The sequence below is a fragment of the Micropterus dolomieu genome, linkage group LG01 (assembly GCF_021292245.1).
Source record: "Micropterus dolomieu isolate WLL.071019.BEF.003 ecotype Adirondacks linkage group LG01, ASM2129224v1, whole genome shotgun sequence".
NCBI classification, from domain to species: Eukaryota; Metazoa; Chordata; class Actinopteri; order Centrarchiformes; family Centrarchidae; genus Micropterus; species Micropterus dolomieu.
This window is the reverse complement of record NC_060150.1, coordinates 41897540-41918762: the sequence shown is the minus strand read 5'-3', so window position 1 is coordinate 41918762 and position 21223 is coordinate 41897540. Positions and strand designations below refer to the sequence as shown.

At 39.1% G+C, this 21223-nt stretch overlaps 1 protein-coding gene across 1 annotated transcript in view; it reads left to right on the top strand.

Annotated features, from left to right (window-relative positions):
- The window catches only part of gpr158a (G protein-coupled receptor 158a), a 70372-nt gene that overhangs the window by 1455 nt on the left and 47694 nt on the right, over window positions 1–21223 (top strand). The window contains exon 2 of the mRNA XM_046054363.1: window positions 13968–14073. Coding sequence (XP_045910319.1) covers window positions 13968–14073 — 106 coding nt within the window. The remainder of the gene's footprint in view (window positions 1–13967; window positions 14074–21223) is intronic.

Sequence of the window (21223 nt, the reverse complement as noted above, 5' to 3'; positions counted from 1 at the left end):
GGGGGGGGGGGGGGGGGGGGGGGGGGGGAGCACAGCAGCCAGCATTAGCAGATGAAGAAATGCTGAAATATGTCTGATGTTTGGGTACTTTGTACAATCCATGTCCTAAAGCCACCTCTGCTGCAGTCTGCTTGTGTAATGTGCCATGTTTACGCCACCAGTCCTGATGTGCACTGGAATAGTCGAGTGTTAAGGCTCCATAGGATCCTGACCAGCATCTTCCCAATGAATATTTAATCAAGATCACTACTTGTGTGTGTACCGCCTTCGATGAATCTTTTATTGATACACTTGAGTCGCTCACAGGCAGGTGCAGATTGCAAATGAGGTAAAACCTGCAGTGATTATACTGTAATAGGCTATCAGCTACCTGGTGTTATCCCAGACTAAAGCCTCTCAAAGCTGCTTCACACACACTGAGTTTCTATCTCCTACTGAAGCAATCTGATAGGTAATTAGCCTGCACACTCAACTGATGAGTCAAATCTTATTTTACAGCAGAACTCCAGTTTACAATTTATTTGTGAAGCCAAATGTATGATTTACTTTCCTCCCATGGTCAAAGGAGCTGTTTTGAGGCCTCCTCCATAAGATCAAAGGTGTGACATTTGTGGGCATTTGGTATTGTTTAATGTCCCTGGAGAAGAGCCTGTTCAGTGGCACTAAAATAAGCAATCCTACTTTGTGCTTCAAGGAGCAAGAGAGCAGGAGAGTTGTATAACTATTAACTATTGTATAACTATTACTTCTAAGATATGGAAAAAGGAAGACTCTGACCTCTCAAGACCAATGCAAGTATTTAACGGTTCAACAAGAGTTGGATGAGAATTTAAACCCTTCTCGTGTGTATGATAGACTGTATAAAACATGAACTTTTAGTGAAGCTTAGTGTGGAAGGCTCTGGGCATCGCCATCTTGGCCGTGCATAACTCTGGCTAATCCAAAAACAGGTGGAGGCCACCTAGCAGCTGGCCACCTGTCATGGCACCCACCTGTCACTCAAAGTAGCCCGCCCTAAGTTATGCATAATTTTTAGCCTTGGCACGTTGTATTCATTTTTCAGCCCCGGAGGTTGCTGCTTGGGGAAACATCTAGTCTGGCTTTTTTGTTTAACAAACAGGATACAACAAGTTTATTAATGAGCTTTACAGCTGCAGGTGGGTTTTGTTATCTTTTAGACAAAGCCAGACTAGCCATTTCCCCCTGTTACCATGTATTTATGCTAAGCTCAGCTAACTAAGTTGCTAGCTGTAGCTACAAACTTAGTGAACAGAAATTAAAGTTATATCAATCCTCTCATCTAACTTTTGGCAAGAAAGTGTATTTCCCAAAATGCTGAACTATTCCTTACAAAAACAAGTCGCTTGTCTGTAGCGTGGCGCTGCACCCCAGAAAGTCACTGCTCCTGGCAAAAAAATAATATAATAACTTCCCGTAAAACCACAAATTTTCGTTTTTATATGCTACTTTGTTTTTTATACAGATTAAAACTGAGTTGAGCTAAGCAGTCTTTAAGCTAAGCTAAGATAACTGTCTGATGGCTTTTTTATGTACACATACAAGGAATTTGAGTCCGTTTTTATATTGCTCTCAACGTACATACACAGAATAAGCATAAACAAAACGACAACAAACTCAACAAAACATAGACATAGATTAGCCTACTATGTACAGACTTACATATATATAAACATAAGCAAAACAACAACATTTGTAGACAGGAAGACAACAGTGCAAAGGATGCTGGAATAAATAGATTTGTGCAGGTATTTTTATGTACATGAGGTAGGTGGCTATGATATATAAAGCATTGATGTGTTTTGAATGATATTTATGTTTTAAGAAAGAAACAGAATTTCAACAATGAAAAATAAATAGTAAATAGTTTACAGGTAAAGTAGATGTTACAGTGACAGGATTATTGCATAGGGATTGTTCCTGACACTGTGTGCTGTGTCCGAAATCACCCACTACTCACTATATAGAGAGCTTGCCATTTTGTAGTGCTGTCCGAATGTATAGTGAGAATTATTATACTATATATATATATTATATTATATATATTATTATATAGTCCACTCAATGGATCCTAGAATGCATTTTGAAAAGTACAGTGCAGCCAACATCACTACATTGTCCTCTACATACAACTCTCCCTCATAGGGAGTAGGGTGTATTGAATGAGTGGTGATTTCGGACACAGCCTGTGTCTGGAGTTAACTGTTTGTCAGATTGACGCCCTGTCGGTAAAAAACTGTTCCTGTGGTTGTTTAGGCATACAGCATAGCGCCTACCAGAGCGGAGAAGTTGGAACAGGTTGTGTCCAGGGTGTGATGGATCTGCAGTGAGGTTACCTGCCCATTTCCTGACTGTGTACATGTCAAAATGTTGAACTATTCCTTTACTGACCAAAATGCTGCCTTCACATCTGACAATAACATTTTTGTCACATTAATACTCAACAAAGAACAAGTTGTTCTTTTTATGGTCATTCACCTTAGTAGATTGCCATACGGTTGTGTTGCCATATCACTCACAAAAAACATTCCTCAACTATGCTCAGTCAATCAGTCAGTCACTCTTCTTCATAATGTTATCTCAACAGATACCAGAGATAGTAGAGGCATATTTCAGGTCACAAGAAACATACGTCGCACCTTGTTGTTTGTCCTTTTTGCCATGCATCATCCCTCTCTCAGTTTGCAACAGCCATCTTTCAGATGCTCGTATCAAAGTAGCAGGTGGCTCATCCTGCATCCTCCCTTTGTCTCAGCACTCACGCCAGATAAGGAACAGGAGAGGAGGGGATAATATAGCTGCCTCAGACATCAGCTCTCCTCCGTTTCCCCTCCAGATGAATACACAATCAATACAACAATGAATTAATGATGAAAGATGTAGAACAACAACCCTGCTTGGGCCATCTTCATTCCAGCCTTATAATGCTTCAGTCACTTCCTGTTTGGTGTGATGATGCTGCAAGGTGAATTGTTTGAGGTTTGTGGATCTAGCATATGAGGAGAAAAAGTCGAGGCTGTTTTTCTCCTGTTTGTTAAACATGCAGGTGGTAAACAACTAATGTGACTTGTTAGAGCGGGAGTGCATGGACATGTGTTTGTGATAGATTGACCTGTTGTTTCTGTGAAGGTGTAAGAAATCACACCTCTCACACTTCATCTCTTCTCTTCCCGTCTGTCTCTTCAGCTGCACTCGAGTCACAGGGGAGGCAGCTTAGACCACACAAAGAGGACTGACTGTGAGTGTGTGTGTGTGTGTGTGTGTGTGTGTGTGTGTGCATGCCATTGTTAGAGGCTGAGACATTCTTCAGGATGATACGTACCATCCTAATTGGCAGATCACTCTCACTTCAGACACACACTCGTTCCTATGTAGCCGCACAAATGCAAAAACTAGTCTGAACAAGCACACAAAGTGGAAGCACGCAGAAGTGGAAGAAAGGGGATGCAGGAGGTGGTGTATGTGTTAGGTGAACACGGACTGTACTTCAAACTCACCTTTCACAACACAGACCTTAATTGCTTTGAGGCTGAAGCTCAGGCAGCAGCAGCGCTATGATAAGGCAAACTAATTGAAACTATCTAAAAAGTAAAACCAAAACGGTAAAGAAATATATTTTTTTCAGCATATTCCTCCGCAGGCCAAACAGCTTCTAATTAGATTCCGGAGTCGTCTTCATTTACGCTTGGCTTAGCGCCCCATTTTGCTGTACAAGCAGTTAAAGTCTGGATAGCCTGCTGTGGGACGCCCAGCCGTCTATCGGAGTGAGAGGCCTCAAGGTCCAGGAGGAGCCAGCAGCAGCATCTGCTTCCATGGACACCATCCAGAAACAAATAGGTAGGAAACCCCACAATTCCCGCGGCTAAGAGTGATAATATATGATGGTAAACTGAGATGAAAGAGCAGGAGTTAAAAAAAGAAAAATTGCATTCACAAGGAAAATTAGTGGGGTAAGTTTTCCTACGCTATAAAGATGTATAAAGAATGTTGGAGATATAAGTGCACCTGAAAATGAGCCTAACCTTGTAGAGTCTAACCTGAACCAAGCAGGAGTTAAAGATCCCCAAGGTGCTTCATCTCCCACTGCTGATGTCACTGGGACTCCTGCTCAGTAAGGCGGCCTGTGAATACGATGCCTTCAGCCAGTAAATGTCAACGTTACAGAAAATCCAACTACAAGCCTTTCTGGCTTGCTGTAAAGAGATTTTATATTCCTAATAATCCTGCTAATGATGGGAATAATCTCAGTGATTTTGATACTATTATGGTGATGTAATCCAGTTGCCTTTCAAAATATTATAAATCTGTATTATTACTTTATGTTTATTCTTTAGTAATCTGGCGTGAGAGAAATAGTGCTGGGGTCAGGGGTGGACAGTATTTAGGAAAGATGAAATACTTGAAAATTTTTGTCACAGGGTTGATGAAAGTGGCTTCATATTTTGTATCAAAATACTTTAGTGTTTATTATTTTATAGTTTAGAAATACTGTAAAATACATTGTGAGAATGCTGTCTCTGTGTCAAGGTGAGAAATGTGTAAGTTTCCAGGTTTCCATCCATTTTTAGCATAAATTATTACAATTATGGTTGTTTGTTTTAGTAGCCTAGGCTAAATCGTTGACCAATTTATGTGATGTTCTAGATAACTACAGTATTTGACTCAAGTTAGCAGCCCTCATAGTTAACATTTGTTTGATATCACCCACGTTTTTATCAGTTGTGCACGAAAAAAAAATGAAGCATTTCAGAGTTTAGCAAATTGTTAGTTTTGCTGATTTGGTACCTTAAAAAGTAGAGAGACCAAAGTTTGTTTGTTGAGTCTGAAAACTTTGCAAAGATGTGGAAAAGGAATTTAGTTCTTTTTTTTTAAGTTTTGAAATGTTTTGTATGCGGACAAAAGGTGTCCGCAAAATACAGGCAAATTAAAGGTTAAACATCTGTCATCTCCCGAATTGTGATAGATCTTCAATGTGCAAAATATTAAATACTTCTTTCACGATGTAAATGTATTACAGTGGATTTTGCATAATACATATGTTCCAGTTATAAAGGAGGACAAACACATAAGTAAATAATGCCATTTTGTAGCTTTAAGACATTTGATATTGAATAGGCATAACGTGCTATACCTAATATCATGTAGTTATCCCTTTGTCCTTTTGTTCATTTAGTGTATCTCGCTATAATATTTCCACAGAAGGATCATAACAGTTTCAGCTTGTCCTTCAGCTGTCAGCAATACTGGATGCTCTTTAATTTCAGTGTAAAATATAGAAGGGAAAACAACTGGATGCAATTTTAACATGTAAAGTGGATGCAAACCCTGTTTCAGAATAATGTTGAATAGCTAAACACTGATTGATTTTGATGACTTGTAAGATGGAGTTACCAATATTAAGGACATTGTAGGATGATAATGGTGGAAGTACCAAGGACCAAGTGCTGTTTATTAAAAGCAATGCATTAGTTTTTATTCAGAATTAGACAATACTTGTGATGTAGCTTGTCACCATCTACAGTCAGACCATCAATCATGTAACAAACTCCTCACAACTGTCAGGTTTCCTTTGTCAGCAGCTCATATTTTTGAATGAGTTTCCGACTTGGTGTTTGGCTTCAGAGGAGTGCCTTTAATGACAAGAGTTCAGAAGTGCCAAAAAAAAATGAAGTCTTTATTCTCTTTCTGTGACAGCTGCTTTGCCACGGGCGCTGCGTCTTTTTTGATGACCAGTGACAGAACTCAATACAATGACCCAGGTCCCATTGAAACACTGGTAGACAAGCAGCATCATGCCCAGCTGCGGCTATACTCACATTAGCTTCTGCTCGTCCTGTCAGCTTAATGCATTTCCATCACTTAAGAGACATTTTCCTTGGGAGGGCTGCGCGATTCTCGCATTGTGATTGTTCCATGACATAATGCACGAACCGTGCCCTTCTGAAAGGACAGCAATGTGTTCCTTTGGAGACACCGGTGCAGGAGCAATGTGCATGCAAGTTCATCTAGGCGTAGTAGTCTTCTGGCTACACTGATAAGCTAAAGGATAATGTTCAAGCTTGTGCCGGTCTTCCATGCTCACTTCTCCGTTATATTATTTTGGTTTATCTGAACACAGCCAGTGTAACTGGAGACATCAGGGCTTGTTTCTCTTGCTTCAGAAGAAATCACCGGATTCATTCTTGTGCAAATGTGTATATATATATATATATATATATATATATATATATACACACTTTTACAGTATACACATAAAAATGACCCAGTAAACAACTTTGCAGATGGAATTGTATTGGAATGTATCTGCCTAAGTTGTCATTAAATTCACATATATGTATTATAAGTGACATTATTTACATACCATGTTCATACTAGCTTTAAAAAGTCCTAAAATGTGCATACTTAATCTGATTATTTTGGACTGTGGTGTTGATGTACATTATTGACCCACGATGCAGCTGAGAAAATTGCCTACTCGAATTAGTAAAAAAATGGTAAAATACAGTATGTTGACTTACGAACAGCAAAATAAACAGTACTATAGTATGGGCTAAAATTGAATCTGAACAAAGCTATTGTTAGCTACTAAATTACAGTAGCTGACCAGGCTAATGTTGGTATTTTAAAAGTGTTTATGTAAATTATATTGCATATGTAATGCACTAAAAATTATTAGCTACAGGACAGATTATTATGCAAGGCTTCGTCTGGTATCAGTCTTAATCCATTCAGTGCACTTCATTGTTTTACCACATCTCTGTGCCAAGGTAATGGATTTACTATAAAATTAGCTATGACAAAAATCACATGAATCTCTCCTCTTTAAGGGGCCTCTTCTGTGCGATGATGAAATTCAGCCTCCTGTTCTCAACAGAGTGGCTAAATGGGCAAATCAATCTGAGAGACCATTCTCTGGGCCTGAATAGAGACGTAGAGCTAAAAGCGTATAGGCCTGACATTCAGTATTCATTCATGAATACATCAAAGACTGACTTGTAACAAAGAGGACACACGGAGGCCTTCATCACGAGAATGTTTTTGGTGAATATCCTTTTGTAGCCGATAAGCAATTACCCAGATATGTCTAAAGTCAACTTCATAATGCCGGGGCTAACATTAGCGCAGTCTGACTTGTGTGTCAGAGAGACCGTTGGTGGCATGCACCTCTCTTTGCTGGCCTGGCCTCCACAAAGAATGGAGAATGAAAGTGGAGTGCAATCTGTTTCCTGGGGCACTAGGGCACCACTATCTCCTTAGCTCTCTGTGATAATCCTGTCTTTACGTCCGAGGGCCTTGATGGCCACCATGATGCTCCTCATTGCCCCTCTCAAATTACGACCCAGTCTTTGCGCTGCACACATTTTCAATCGCCGTCCCTGTTTCAGACGCATTTCTTCTCAAGCTATTTTATACCCCATATGTCCACTTTGGCTGGGATGCTGAAGACTGCCTGGAGAGTTGGAAGCATAAGAAAAAAAGAGGAGGCGATTGTGGGGAAAAAAACAGGCTATTTTTTCATTTTACAGACTCTAAATTTCACAAGCAAAACCCAAGCAATGTTAAAGCCTGTGCTGCCAGTGAAAACAGACATTTTGATGAATCCTACATCCTTAACTAATGGTCCTGTTCTTGCTACGTGTGTTACAGTGGACTCTTTCCTACCCTTACTACATAACAGAGAATTGAAACGGACGTAATTTCTCAGCAAAACCACCAGCAGTGCAGTGGAAAACAGCGAGGTCAGTTTGCCCCTAGGCAGGACCGGAGCAGCAGTTATTAATAACAGAAGTACAGGCAAAGAGAGCACTGCACTCGCCTGGTGTCCACTGGGAGCTGGGTATAGTAAACCAGCTCCCAGTGGTGTGTGTGTGTGCATGTGGCTAAGAAAGTGAAAGCGAAATGGATAGAGAGAATATTTGCTTCTCACTGATGTCTACGTTAGCATTTTACATCATGTTTTAAATATTAATATGTATTGAAATGTTTTCAACATTGTCAATATTTAAAACAACTGTTTTTGTTTTTATATATAATACATCTTCTATTAACTTTAGAACTTACAATAGATAACTCATTTATACATATACAGGTTAGCATTTGTGATCCACATTATTGAATATAAGATTTCCTTAAGTTTTAACTGTTTTACCTGCTAAATAAGCAATAATACTCAAGCCTTGATTACCAATTGGACAAAAACGGCAAAATGGGCAACTTCCCCAGGGCCCTAAATCACTAAAGCAAACTATCAAATTAAAAGATTAGAATCCCAATCTCTCGAGAGTAGAATTTGAACAATGGTGTCATCATCTGAAGAACTACATCTTTGCACTCTTGAATGTGTGACAGGTGGTGTTGGAGGGCATTATAATGTAACTGCTTTAACTAGTTTACTGGTTTATTTCATATTAATTTCACATGTTTAAGTTTAGGTGTTATTATTTGTTATTTTGTGTGTCAGAACCTTTGTGTGTATTATTATATACATGCCCATTTGCTGCAGTAAAAAAAGATTTTAATGTAACTTTCCCATTAATTAAGGAGCGGGTTAAACTTTCGACTAGAAAAATATTTACTGTCTTGTAAAACAATTTTGACAGACAGGACCTGTTATTAATCACACCTGTGCCTTTTCTGCAATGACGTGTCAAAGTGTCTGCTGTTAAAAAGGCCAAATATAGATCAGTAGAGAGTTTTAACAATCATTTGGTACCAGCTGCTTTTGAACTTTCACAGTTTGTCACTATCGCAGTTTTCAGTGCATTCTGTCCTCTCTTTTTTAATTACAAAAATCTTGAACTCTTTCTTTCTAAAAGTGATAAAGCAACACTCACAACATCCTCTGCTGCTTTCTGTTTAGTGTGCTCTTCAGTTTCCAAAAGAGATAGTTTGACTAAGGTGTCGCTTTCTGTATTCTCAAAATTTAGCAATAGACAGAAGGGCTGTGTTGGAAGCGGGGAAAAATGCTGTCTCAGAAGGTGTCTAACAGGAAAGTAAGGCATCAAGTGCTGCTTCGAAATGGATCAAACTATCTTTTCCTGTCTCATAACATGCCTTCAAACTGCCTCCGTAAAGCCTAGTTCACCATACACGATTTTTTAGCACGATTTGCCACTCGGCGAGCTCGGCAACTGTCAGGCTGTGATCAGGAGTAAATCAGTCGATTGGCGGTCGCCAGCCTTTATGTGTGAACTACTCAACGACGCATCAAAACGGCTCCCCGACACATTTCCCGACACATCGCCGACGTCTGCCAGATATCTAGTATCCATTCTTTCACCCATATTCTTTGTCTTTATAATTGCTATGTTTATAATAACAAACAGCAGTTGTTTTGTGTGTAGGTTCGCGTCATTTAAGGTGTGCTTTCTTGACAAAATGTGTGCGTCGGGTGACACAGCCACTGTCAGCTCATGTAGTGTCACCCCCTTTCACCGATCAATCACATAGTGTGAACGACTTCAAGACTCCCGTCACAAGACTACAAGTTGTGAACAGCACGGCCATTGGCCAACGCTGAAAGTCATGTAGTCTGCACAAGCTTTAAATGTTAGTTTTGAAGGCAACATCATATTATCCATAAATCTGGGTGCCTGCGGTAGCTCACGAAAAATTTTCAACATGGCAGTAAAAGAAGCCATATTCGTCTAAAAATATACAGTAAGTTTTTTAAAAGTTTTTAGTAGTTATTCTCTTCGATTTTTGAAAAATAAGTTAGAACTAAACTAGGGTTGACCCCGAATAGTCGAATATTCGATGCTTCCATGAGCAGAGCCTGATTTGACTGTCTCAGTCAAACAGCGAAACGATGTCATTTTGGCGATATGGGGTGTGCTCAACGTCTGATTTTACATAGAAATACCAGTTGTCTCCCAATAAGTTAATATACTGCCTATTACAATATAAATGTCAACATATAATGCTGTAAAAAAAAAAAAATGAGAAAAGAAAAAAAGCTTTTAATAAATGTTTTTAAAGTGCGTGAATAAATCCAGAATTGTAACCCTAATCCTCAAGGTAGGGGGCATCAGTGCGCATGTGTTGGCGTAGCGTGTATGTGTGTGTGAGTGTGAGAGTGTGTAGTTGCAGAAAAGGAACTTGCTGTACAGAGGGACCCTTAACTTCACAGTATAAGTTACAATGACTAATGAATAGAGACTACAGCACTGCAGCCTGTCAAGATTAAAGCGGCGCTACCGCGTGTTACTGCCGTCGCAGCTAATATCAGCACACCCCAGTTTGTCTTTTTTCTAATATGTGGAATATGATAATCCTGGAATTTACATGTGCCAGTTCACAGATGGAATATTCTAGATAAAATGTATAAATAAATTATGTAAATTGATCCAGTGGTGTTGTTAAAAAGGTGTGTTGGCAATGATGAAGTTTAAGGTCTTGCCAGTGGCATTCTTTTCTTTGTCTTTTTTGTTGTAGTGGCTGCTTACACTAACTACCTACTTCTTTGCTGTTTCCACTTTCTACTGTATTTTAAATGCCTCCATTTGTTCTTTTCAAACTTTAAGTGAACACACATGCGCTTTATTTTATGGGTCCACAATGTCCTAATTTGGTACTAATTATGGGGAATATCGAAACAAGTTTGGGGACTAGTTGTGTTGGCTGTATATGTAGTTGTTAATTTGAATTGTGACTAGAAAGCAGATCATGACATGTTTGACTTTATAGCTCTACGAAAACTTTTTCATTCCCATGCCTCACATTATGGCATGTTTTTGTCTTATATTTTAGAGTCCTGTTTGCTTTGATGCAGCTATAACACAGTACATTATTATTGTGCAAGTGATTGGTACAGATCTACTCAGTGATATTAGACAAAACCAAAGGACTGTATCATTCCCATAGTAGGCCCTGAACAGCATGAGTATAGTTGTTTAGTTTGCAAAATCGTCTTATTTATTTGTGAAAACGGCAAGATGAGTAGAATGAGGTGTTCATTTATAAAACATGAAGAACCAGGTAATAAGGTTCACATTTAATATCTTACTGAGACACTAAGGGTTCTTTAACAAAGCAGCACTGGGGCAAAAATGCATTTATAACACAAATTATACCATTTAATTGAAGTGTTGTTAGCCTGGTATAAACTTACACAGTCTAAAGGGGAAATCAACCCTGAAACACAAGGGACATTTATCCTTTCTACAGCCCAGGCTACAAATCTAAACAAGTCTCTTCCAGTACTTTTGAGACACAAATCCTAGAAATTGGAAGACTAAAGTTAATGACTGAACTCTGCCTTTCCCTCTGATATCTGTTAATCCTTTAACAAAATAAAACCCATGTGACTGTCAATGCTCTAACAAGCATCACAGGAGTTAAAGGTTATTACAAAGTCACTCACTGATTTATTGTCAGTGAGGCTGCTCCAGGTTTTGCCCGATTAAACAGATTACAGCACTGATTCAGTAGCTGGCTTTGGAGGAGAGTGTTGTATTTTATTCACGCTGATCCTTTGTGTCAGTTGTTCTTTATGTAAATGGCGTACATGTGTACGTGCGGGCGTACTGTGTCAAGAAATGTGTACATGCTGAAAGCTGGATCAGAGAAATGTCTTTTTTCATTGGTGCACATTATCTGGGTGTCATGACACTCATGAGCAATAACTCTGGAGCATGTCTTCCACAAAGTTTAAAGTCAGTCTAGATTTTCTGATAACACTTAGCCTCGGGCTATGCTCAATTTTTTAAGTCTGCCAGGAGGCAATGACTGTAGGTGGGCTGAGGTCAGTAAGAAAGAGTTCATGGGTTCTTGTACTGCACATGTATTAAATGTATTGTCTTGGTTTAAACAAACAGAATAAAGAAGCCATGTACTGTATACACACACAAGCCTTGTAACACATACATACTGGTTTGCCCTGAGTGCTGCAGCTGTCAGGTAGAAAAGACATGGTACACCAGTGAAAAGACTCTTACCTCTATAAAAGAGGCTTACCTCTATGGGGGTAAATCGATGTCAATGTCATTGTAAATACACAGACTGAATCATAAATATGTTACAGTTTGTAAACATAAAACGTGATCTACAAATAGATTAAAAATCCACAAACTCTTCACGTTAAACAAAAATAAATCAGTGACTTGTACTTGAAAACCAGGATTTTAATAAATGCAAAATGATTTGTCTGTGCATGAGAGTCACATTTTATTTGTTGAATGTTTTGCATTTGTTTTCAGTATTTTGGCTACTACTGTTTCATTGTCTTACAAATTACAATTCCTCCAAATGCATTCTTCAAATAAAATGTGCGGACAAATCATTTTGCATTCATTTAGATTCTGAGTCACCGATTTCTATTTGTGGATCGTGAAGATTTTGCTTGTGGATTTTAAATCTATTTGTAGATCATGTTAACAAATTGTAATATACATTTGTGACACATAGTTTGTGCATTTAAAATTATATTGGCATTGATTTTACACAATACTTCTCTTCAAAAAAGAATTTCATTCATTTATTGTCTATTTGTCAGGGACAATGCAGAAGAAACACATTGTAACAGGTTACAATAACTTGGGACAGATGTGACACATATAGGGTTTCTTGCTAATTTGCGACCCCTGTCCCTGGCTAAATAGGTGTAAATCCTCAGCAACCTGTTAGAAGTTCCTGCCTTTCTCAGCTGGCCGAAATGGACCAAAGACTTTTTCAAGCCACTTTGTTGAGTGTTGTGCTTTATGAAGTGTTCTGTCTGCAGTTTCTATCTCTCAGGAGGAGAGATGATTAAGATGTGGAAACATTTCTTTTTTTTTTTACAGATACTCAGAAATCCATATTCTTATTTGAATTTAACTTACAGACTCTTATGTGTGTTTGGAAAAAAAAATCAATCATTTTGTGTACATTTGTGTAAATGAATAGTTTTCGAAAAGGAGTTTTCCAAGTTTCACTGCCCAGCAAAATTCCTGTCCTCATAGCTGTGGGCTCAAACTTGAGCCCCTTTTTTAGTCTATATTTGTTTACACTTTGACACATTAGCACCATTTAAAGTGTTTATTCTAATTCTCCTGAACTTCGGGGCCGTGGGTAATAAGTGGCTACAATATCTTCTTGAATAATCTTCCGTAATTCAATACCAAGATGGCATGACATGTCGTAGCACATTACTCTCTCGCCTGTCTTCCTGTAACACACTTCCCTGTCCCCTGGAAACAACAGCAGGTAGGAACCTAAATTAGTCTGCTCTGAGCCAAAGGGGGATGATATAGCAACGTGAATGTTACACATATAAATAATAGTTAAGTGCTACAAAAGATAATGAAATACTTACTGTTGGTAATAATAAAGTTAATTCTGCAAGTCCAGTTAATATTGTGGAATTACTCCTACTGAAACATAAATCTGACCACAGTATAATGTACCATTTTATAAGCAACATAAATTAGTATAATAAAGTTAAGTAACCCAAAAATATAATGTGTACAGTAACTGAGGTTACAAAAGTATGCATTTTTTAATAGTTATTAGCAGTTGCTATTTACACTGTATCCATTATTGTACAGACAACCATCGCTGGATTACTATGATACTGAAGAAAACTTAAAAACATGATGGTCTCAGACAAGTTCTGAAGTTATAAGGAACATCTTTTTTGATTGAATGAATCTTAAGCGGATTTATGGACGTTTATATATATGAATTACATAATCATATGCATAAACACAAGACAAGTTTATACGTAATATAATAAATGAATAAGATTGTGGTCATTTGCCCAGGATGCATTTCTAACATGAAGAATCTGGGGGTGGGGGTGGTTGGTTTGGATCCTAGTACCAGTACTCAAAACAAGACTTTGGATCTGTAATGTCTATAATAATATTATTTTCTGCTAATCTTGGCAGATACAGCCTGTAAAAATCCCTGCCATTGCATTGGCATTGTTAATTCTTCTACAGCTGAGTTAATGTTGTCCTCCTGTCTTGCAGGGGCGTGGTGCGCGTTGACATTAATCTACAGGATGTTGATATTGACCAGTGCTCCACAGACGACTGGTTCGCTGGGACCCATCGATGCAACCTGACCACTATGGAGGTGAGTGTGCCGAACATGCGGATTGATTTGCACTGTAACGTACACACATTCAGTCACATCTCCAAGAGGCACTAAATGGAAAAGCACTAAACCTGTGCTTCTCGTGATGAATGGATGGTGATCTGATTCTTCTTTAATGATACTGGTACAACCCACTGCCACTTATATAAACACTAAAGGCTGTCTTTTAACAGCGCTACATTTGTCATTCATTTAGAGTTTGCTTGTGTCCACCGGGGGTGAACGTAAGTCCAACATTCAGTCTCTTTTAGCTCTGTTTTTGGTCTTTACCATCTCCTGAAAGAAATATCTTGCTCTGTAGCTGCTAAATGTTCTGCTATGATCACCAGATATTCGCTCACTTTGTTTATCTGCTGTTTGGTGCTGGGCAGGTGCTTCTTAGTTGTTAACAGATGCCTGCTGCTACTGACGCTGTGAGAGTGTATCACGACAGTAATGTTGCGGTCCGTGATCCACACATTTAGCTAATAGATGCTAAAACGCTTTCTCTGTGCGTTTCTCACTAAGGGCAGTCCCTTTCATATACATGTAGTCATGTATTCCCAACACTATATATTTTTCATAAACAAGTGAGAAAAGCCAAGACGCCAGCAGTTAGCCCAGCAACCAATAAGGACATGATATATGCCAATTGTTTGATCACAAGTCATTACCTTCTGCCCACTTTAGTAGCAACCTTTCATTCACTGAGTACTGCTGTCTAGCTAGCAGCTGGCCTTCTGGTCGATGCGGCCCGATGCTTCTTCCATGCTGGTTCAGTCTTATCGTTAAGAGTGATAGATTTTGAAGAGGTGCTGTACATCAGACTGCTTCATAATGCATGCGATGTAATGGTTTGCAGTGAGCCTCTTTGAATAATTAATCACCCTCTTTGTTTGAGTACTTCCACCTCTCCGTGGACAGTCAATGCTTGAGATATTTGACGTAGTGTGTGTGTGTGTGTGCAAAGGGAGACTACAAGTAGAGAAATACATTGTTACGGGTATAGATTTTAGCTGGGTTTGCAAAATAATGATCCCTGTGTGCTTACAATGCAGGAGTTTGTAAGAAGTACACTTGCTTACAGCTGAATGATGAACTCTGTTTTGGTCATGGCATTTTGCAGGATGTCTCTTGTCTTGCATGACAGCTTGATCATCACACGGGAGTGTTCATTATCGTCGTATCTGGGAGAGGTAGGGAGAGGTACAGAGGAAGGAATATACTGTATTTGGAAGCAAATTTAAGCAGCAGTGATTTTAACCACCTCGTTATCTCATGTGAATGTGTATCGCAGAGTTTGTATTGTAATTCATGCATTCCACGGGACTCCCTCATACAGTGGCTGTGCAAATAGGAATTAGGCCTACAGCAAAGCACCTTCTATCTGTTACAGCTAACAACCTATCTTACCAGCCCTAAAGTGCACAGCCAGGTATATCAGAGGTGATGTGGGAGGCTGATGTCTCTCCAGCTATGAATAGAAAGCATGACTGCAGTGTAATCAAGTCTTGTAGGCCTGCGTGTGTGTGGTAATGTGATAAAAAAAAATAAAAAGGCATTGGGAGGGAAGCCCCGTATTCTCAAATAAGGATTCATTTTGTGTTATTGCTGTATTTTTTTCTAATACTGGTATTCCCTCTTCGTGTACAGCAATTTGTTGTTTAAATGTTATGTTTTTATTTGGGGCAATTTAAATTTTAAAAAAACTATAATTTCAAGCTGCTATAGATCCATGTTAGCAGAACATTCTTTGTTTTATTAGAAACAAAACAGTTGGTTTGGTTGGTGGTGTTTACTTAAGAGTTTCATTGATTTCCATTCCACTCTCGGATGCTCTTTATAACAGCATTTGCAGCAACACCGCACCTTCACTCACATGTAGACGCCGCATTCTGTTTTGCATGCACAACACTGACAAGATTTATCCAAGATCCATGAATACCTTTCAACACACATCCACTGTCGTTCTCCTGCTCCTTAGCAGCGTTTTAAGTGCCACCATCCCGGCAATTGAATTTGACAAAATGCAGTCGCTCCAGCCAGCCGGCTCCCTGGCCTCCCCTCACATCCTGCCTCTCAAGCTGCTGTTTGCCCAGCCAAGCATGCAGACAGCCCAAACTCAGATGGAGGCAGATGCTATGGATGACTGATCACCAGGCAAGCAGAGGAAGGCAAACAAAATGAGGCTCGGACTGTTGACAAGAAAAATACAATAACCCAACAGTGTCAGAAACCTATGCTATTTTAAAATGTGTTGTTAACAGTTTTCCTCAAATCTTTCCTCATCCTAGATAGATAGATAGATAGTTAATTATGTATTGCAAACAAGTTGAAAGAATCTTACAAATGATCTTACTTTAGCTGCAGAATTTAACTAAATAAATAAATACAACTTTCTGGTTATAAAAATAGAAAAAATGACTTGATAAAATGCTATAAAACAGAATATAGCATATCCATATTGTTGTAAATCGGTTATTTTTGCAGCATCAAATTACAGGGACTGGATGCAATGGAGAAAATGAACCAGAGTACGTCAACGCTGCTGTCAAGGGCAATATATAGCAATCAATTTTCTTATAAACTCTGACTGCAGACCAGTGGGTGCATGTATTAAGCCAAGAGCAAAATTGTATTTTCTTTGATTAACTATCCACTGCAGATCTAACTTGTGCCAATCATGGTGAAGCTTGATGAATCATCACATAACCAAGCCCAAGCATGGAGCCCAAAGATTATCAACCACAATCTCAACTTAATTTCCTGTTGAATCGGCGTATACATGCTGTTTGACGCTGATGTTTTCCTGTCCTTTTTTTCCCTACCTTTCATCTCTTGGCACTTCTATTAGTATGTTTCACCATTCTTCTAAAGTCTAGGACTTTGTCGTCCTTGGGGGAACCTTTCATACGAGAACACGGCTGTGGATGATGAATGTTTCAATCAATTAGCTTATTGCTCGGTACAAGTGGTAAAGCCCTGGGGGACTGTAGCCTGTGAAAGGCAGTGACACATAACCTGAATGATTACTCCAGCCGGCACGAAGGGGACTCCTGACTCTGCGCTGTGTCTTGTTGAGGGCTGCTGATTGAGAAGAGTGAGGACCACTGGTTAAAAACATTTATAAACTGGGAATGATATGAAAACATCAGGCTTTGACTGTACATAGTGTCATAATACCTGGATTTTGAGTTTTAAATCTAAGAATTCAATACACAGATGTTGTGTTATATCAGAGACAGTAAACAGGGTTACCACCTGATTACCACCGCTGCTCCGAGGTCTGATGTTACAACTTCTCTGTGAGGCTCTAGGCATAGTAATCAATGTCAGTCCTCCTCTTTCGGTCCACAGTTAAATATCGCAAGAACTATTTGATGGATTGCCAAAAAAATTGGTGCGCTGTCATTCATGATCCCCGGAGATTGAATCCTATTGACTTTGGTGATTCCCTGACCTTTGCTCTAGTCCACAATGAAGTTGACATGTGGGGTTTTGATTTAAATAACTCAACAGCCAGTGGATGTATTGCTATGAAATTAGATTCAGACATTTATGTTTGCTTCAAGATGGATTTTAAAACTTTGGTGATAAGCTGACTTTTATTTAGAGATATCTTCAGGTCATCATTTCAGTTTGTCTCATACTTAGGCTACCTGCAAAAATAATGACATTCCCTTGAGCCTGAAGCTCTGCTTTGTGTTAGCATGCTAACACCGTAAACCAAGAAGTGCACATGGTGCACAATTAGGGTTGCCAACTGTCCCGTATTAGCTGGGATGTCCCTGGGATTAGACCTAATTGATTTGTCCCATGCATGACCTCTCTTGTCCTGTTTATTGACTACTACGCTGATCCAACCACTAGCTGTAAATTCTTGGTCTTGTTAGTTAGTAAATCATTTAGCTAGCCAGTTTAGATTAACTGGAATTCAGTTCATGTAGTGGATGGCTAAAAAAATTTTGTAATTCCAGTCCACATATTCACACCTTTTGGAAGTGACATTAAAGTACAAATTCATTATCCAGAATGCATTTGCTAAAATATTCTGTTTATAAAACGTTGGATTCAAACTCTGAAGTTGAAACTCACAACAAACCATATGGCTGCAAAGGACTGACTGTCCGCACCAAAATACCCACAAAATAGGTGTCAAACCACTGCGTCGCAGGGGGACATTTGATGGTGCTGGTGTTTTGTACACTCAACAGCAAGTGTGGTTTATTTTTTACCTCACTGTGGTGCTCTCTCTGTTGTTGAAAGGCTGAAGTGGATATTCTAGCTCTGTCTGTTGAATCACTGTTACATCTTGACCTTGGTTCACAAGGTTGTCCTGGCCCAGCCGGCTATCATCTCAATCACACGCTGATTTCTCCGCCGTGTACTTTGTGCTGCTGAATTAATAACGCCATCAGTGTTAAACAACTGCTGCTACCCTCCTGCTCTCACCTTCTGTTTCTCTCTCACACACACATTTATGGAAACATTACATTCATTCCCTGGAGGCTGCCCAAACCATGACTACTACATCCCTAACTCCAACCCTAACCTAAGTGTAATTTCAACCTTAACCAAAAACCAAGTCAATTGTAGCCTTGTGGGGACCAGCTGTTGATTGTTTTTGTACAGATGTCAGATTCTTGTTTTAAGGCTTAACCCAAAAAGAAATAGTTATCCAATTACAGGGACTAGCTTCTTGTCCCTGCAATATCACTTTGTGGCCGTTTGAACAGATACATTTAGATTTATGCAATCAAATTTCTTGTTTCCACACTGTGCCTCTAGACAGATTTTTGTCCTCACAATGTCACTGAGTATGTTTCCATCCACCTTGTATTATGTACATTTTTAATTTGCACTAAAAACCCAGAGTGGAGTTAAATAGTCAATAAAAACAAATTTGACAAAGTGCAATGGAAGCTTAGCAAATTTAACTTAGTTTAACTTAGACTTAGTGAATGAATCATTGCGTACATGCAGCATGTGACTTAAATGTCCTTTAAGCTTCTGCGCCACTGAAGAGACATAAAATGGCCACAGATGAAAACATCAGATTTGTTTGTAGCGATGAGGAGGCTGAAACGTTCCCTAAATTAGTTCATGAAACAAACACAAATGACATATCGTTTATATTCCTTTGAGGTTTTGATTGGCGCTCTTTAGTGTTACCAACTGTTTATCTGGATGCAGCCAACACTTAATGTTCGCATAACAGTTGGTGGATGGGAACTTTAATTAATTTGCCCCCCCCCCGCCCACCCCATGGTAGATTTAAAACTTGCAATGTGTGTGAGATCTATGATCAGTTGTACGTCCCTACAGTTTCTCTATGTGATCAGTTTTTTGTCCTCACAGTGTGACATTGTGAACACATTCAGATTTTTGTCCCCACGATAAATGTGTGAACAAACCCCCCAGTTCCAAAATGTGGTGACCTACAACCCATTCTTGTCATCCATTGTTTCTGTGATTTACATCTCATTGTTGCTTGTCCTACAATCTCCACTTGCAGCTGCCTTTAACATACAGAGACTAGCCCAAGGCCATGTATCATATTGGCAGCTTTGATACCAGGTCCTTGATCTGCAAAGCATGCCAACTGCTACAGAAGAACATACGTTTCCAGGATCATGGCAGAAGAGTGTAATGTACACTTTAATCAGCCTCGAGCACTTGTTTTAAATTACTTGATTGCACAAGAGCTAGTTCCCTTATGTTGGGTGGTTTATTCCTTCACCCTGAGAAGGACATATAGCAGATTGGATTGATGGGATTCATTTTAAAACAATATGAAAACTGAAATTCATTAATCAGTGTGACACTAAAAAGATTGATTTGGGCACCAGAAATATTGCTTCATTTGCTTGCAAAGGTTTTAGGCCTCATTCTTTCCCATAATGAGTTGTCTTTTGTGTTGGCAATCATTCTCTACTACAATTTATCATTTTATTTCCAAATGTAATGTAATGAAACTCTGGGATTTGGCCAGAAATCCACTGCTGAACTAACAACAAAAACAATGAATTTGTTGTTTTCACATAAACTTTGCTTTTGTGAAACAGTAACTCAGAAAAGGGTGGTAATGTATCCAAGAAGACGGTAATAAAATCTATGTTGAATGTGCTTTTGATATGTTTTTTTTTTTTTTGTCAAAAAGGATTTTTCTGGCAATGTAAAAATGAGAAACTTTCTATGATACAAGGCTGGCTTTCTGTTTCTGGTTTTCTGGCTTGAAAATTAAACTAATTGTTAAGATACTGTATCTGCTATGCAGAACAGTATGTTACATTTGCCTAAAAAAAGACGAATCAACTTTTATTCTTGATCAATAAATATAAATACCAGGACTTTATTTGTTTGGTCAAGTTCTCTGTAAAGTCAGAAACAAATTCATAAGAAAGAGCATAGGTTTATGTCACATCTAAACATGTCAGTCTTCACCAACTGTATTGGACATGGATTGGACATGCTGTATGCTCTCGAAACTCCCCAAGCCTCTTTGTGAATGTGATTCACTTTAGTTGAGCAACAGTGAGTAACGTTTATCAGCTTGTTTCTCCGACAGCTCCCCCCTCCAACACCACCACCACCACCACCACCGTGCAAGTGTTCCCTCTACACTCATTCAACAAAAATGCTTACCCCTTCATCTGCAGGCCCGGCTGCGTATTGTAAGATAAAAATAGCTGTTTAGCATCTCTGGGATTCCCCTTCTGTGAAAAACATGGCATCGCAGTGGGTCAGGGATTCCCTCCAGGGACCCATGTAAAGAGTATTTTCACACCAGGCTACGGCCCTTTCAACCTCCTGATCTAGTTTCAGCAATATGGGTGGAGAGATAGTGCTTGAAGCATCCTAATTAACTACGCTCCTTGCTATGTTGCCTATTAGAGTATGTTCAGGAGCCTATAAATAGGGTAATTGCTAATTATCTACAGTGATCTCACCAAAGCTGTGATTATGCTTCAGAGCTGATAAGGGGTACTTGATAGGAAGGAAATGGAAAACTGCTGTGCACCAACCAATTCCTTTGTGCTGTGGGAATTGTGCAGCATTGTAGTAAAGTAGTAGAGTAGTAGTTCTACTGTAGAAAGAAAGATTAGGAAGTTTTTTGGATGAACAGAGATGTAGATCCGTCTGTAGCTCG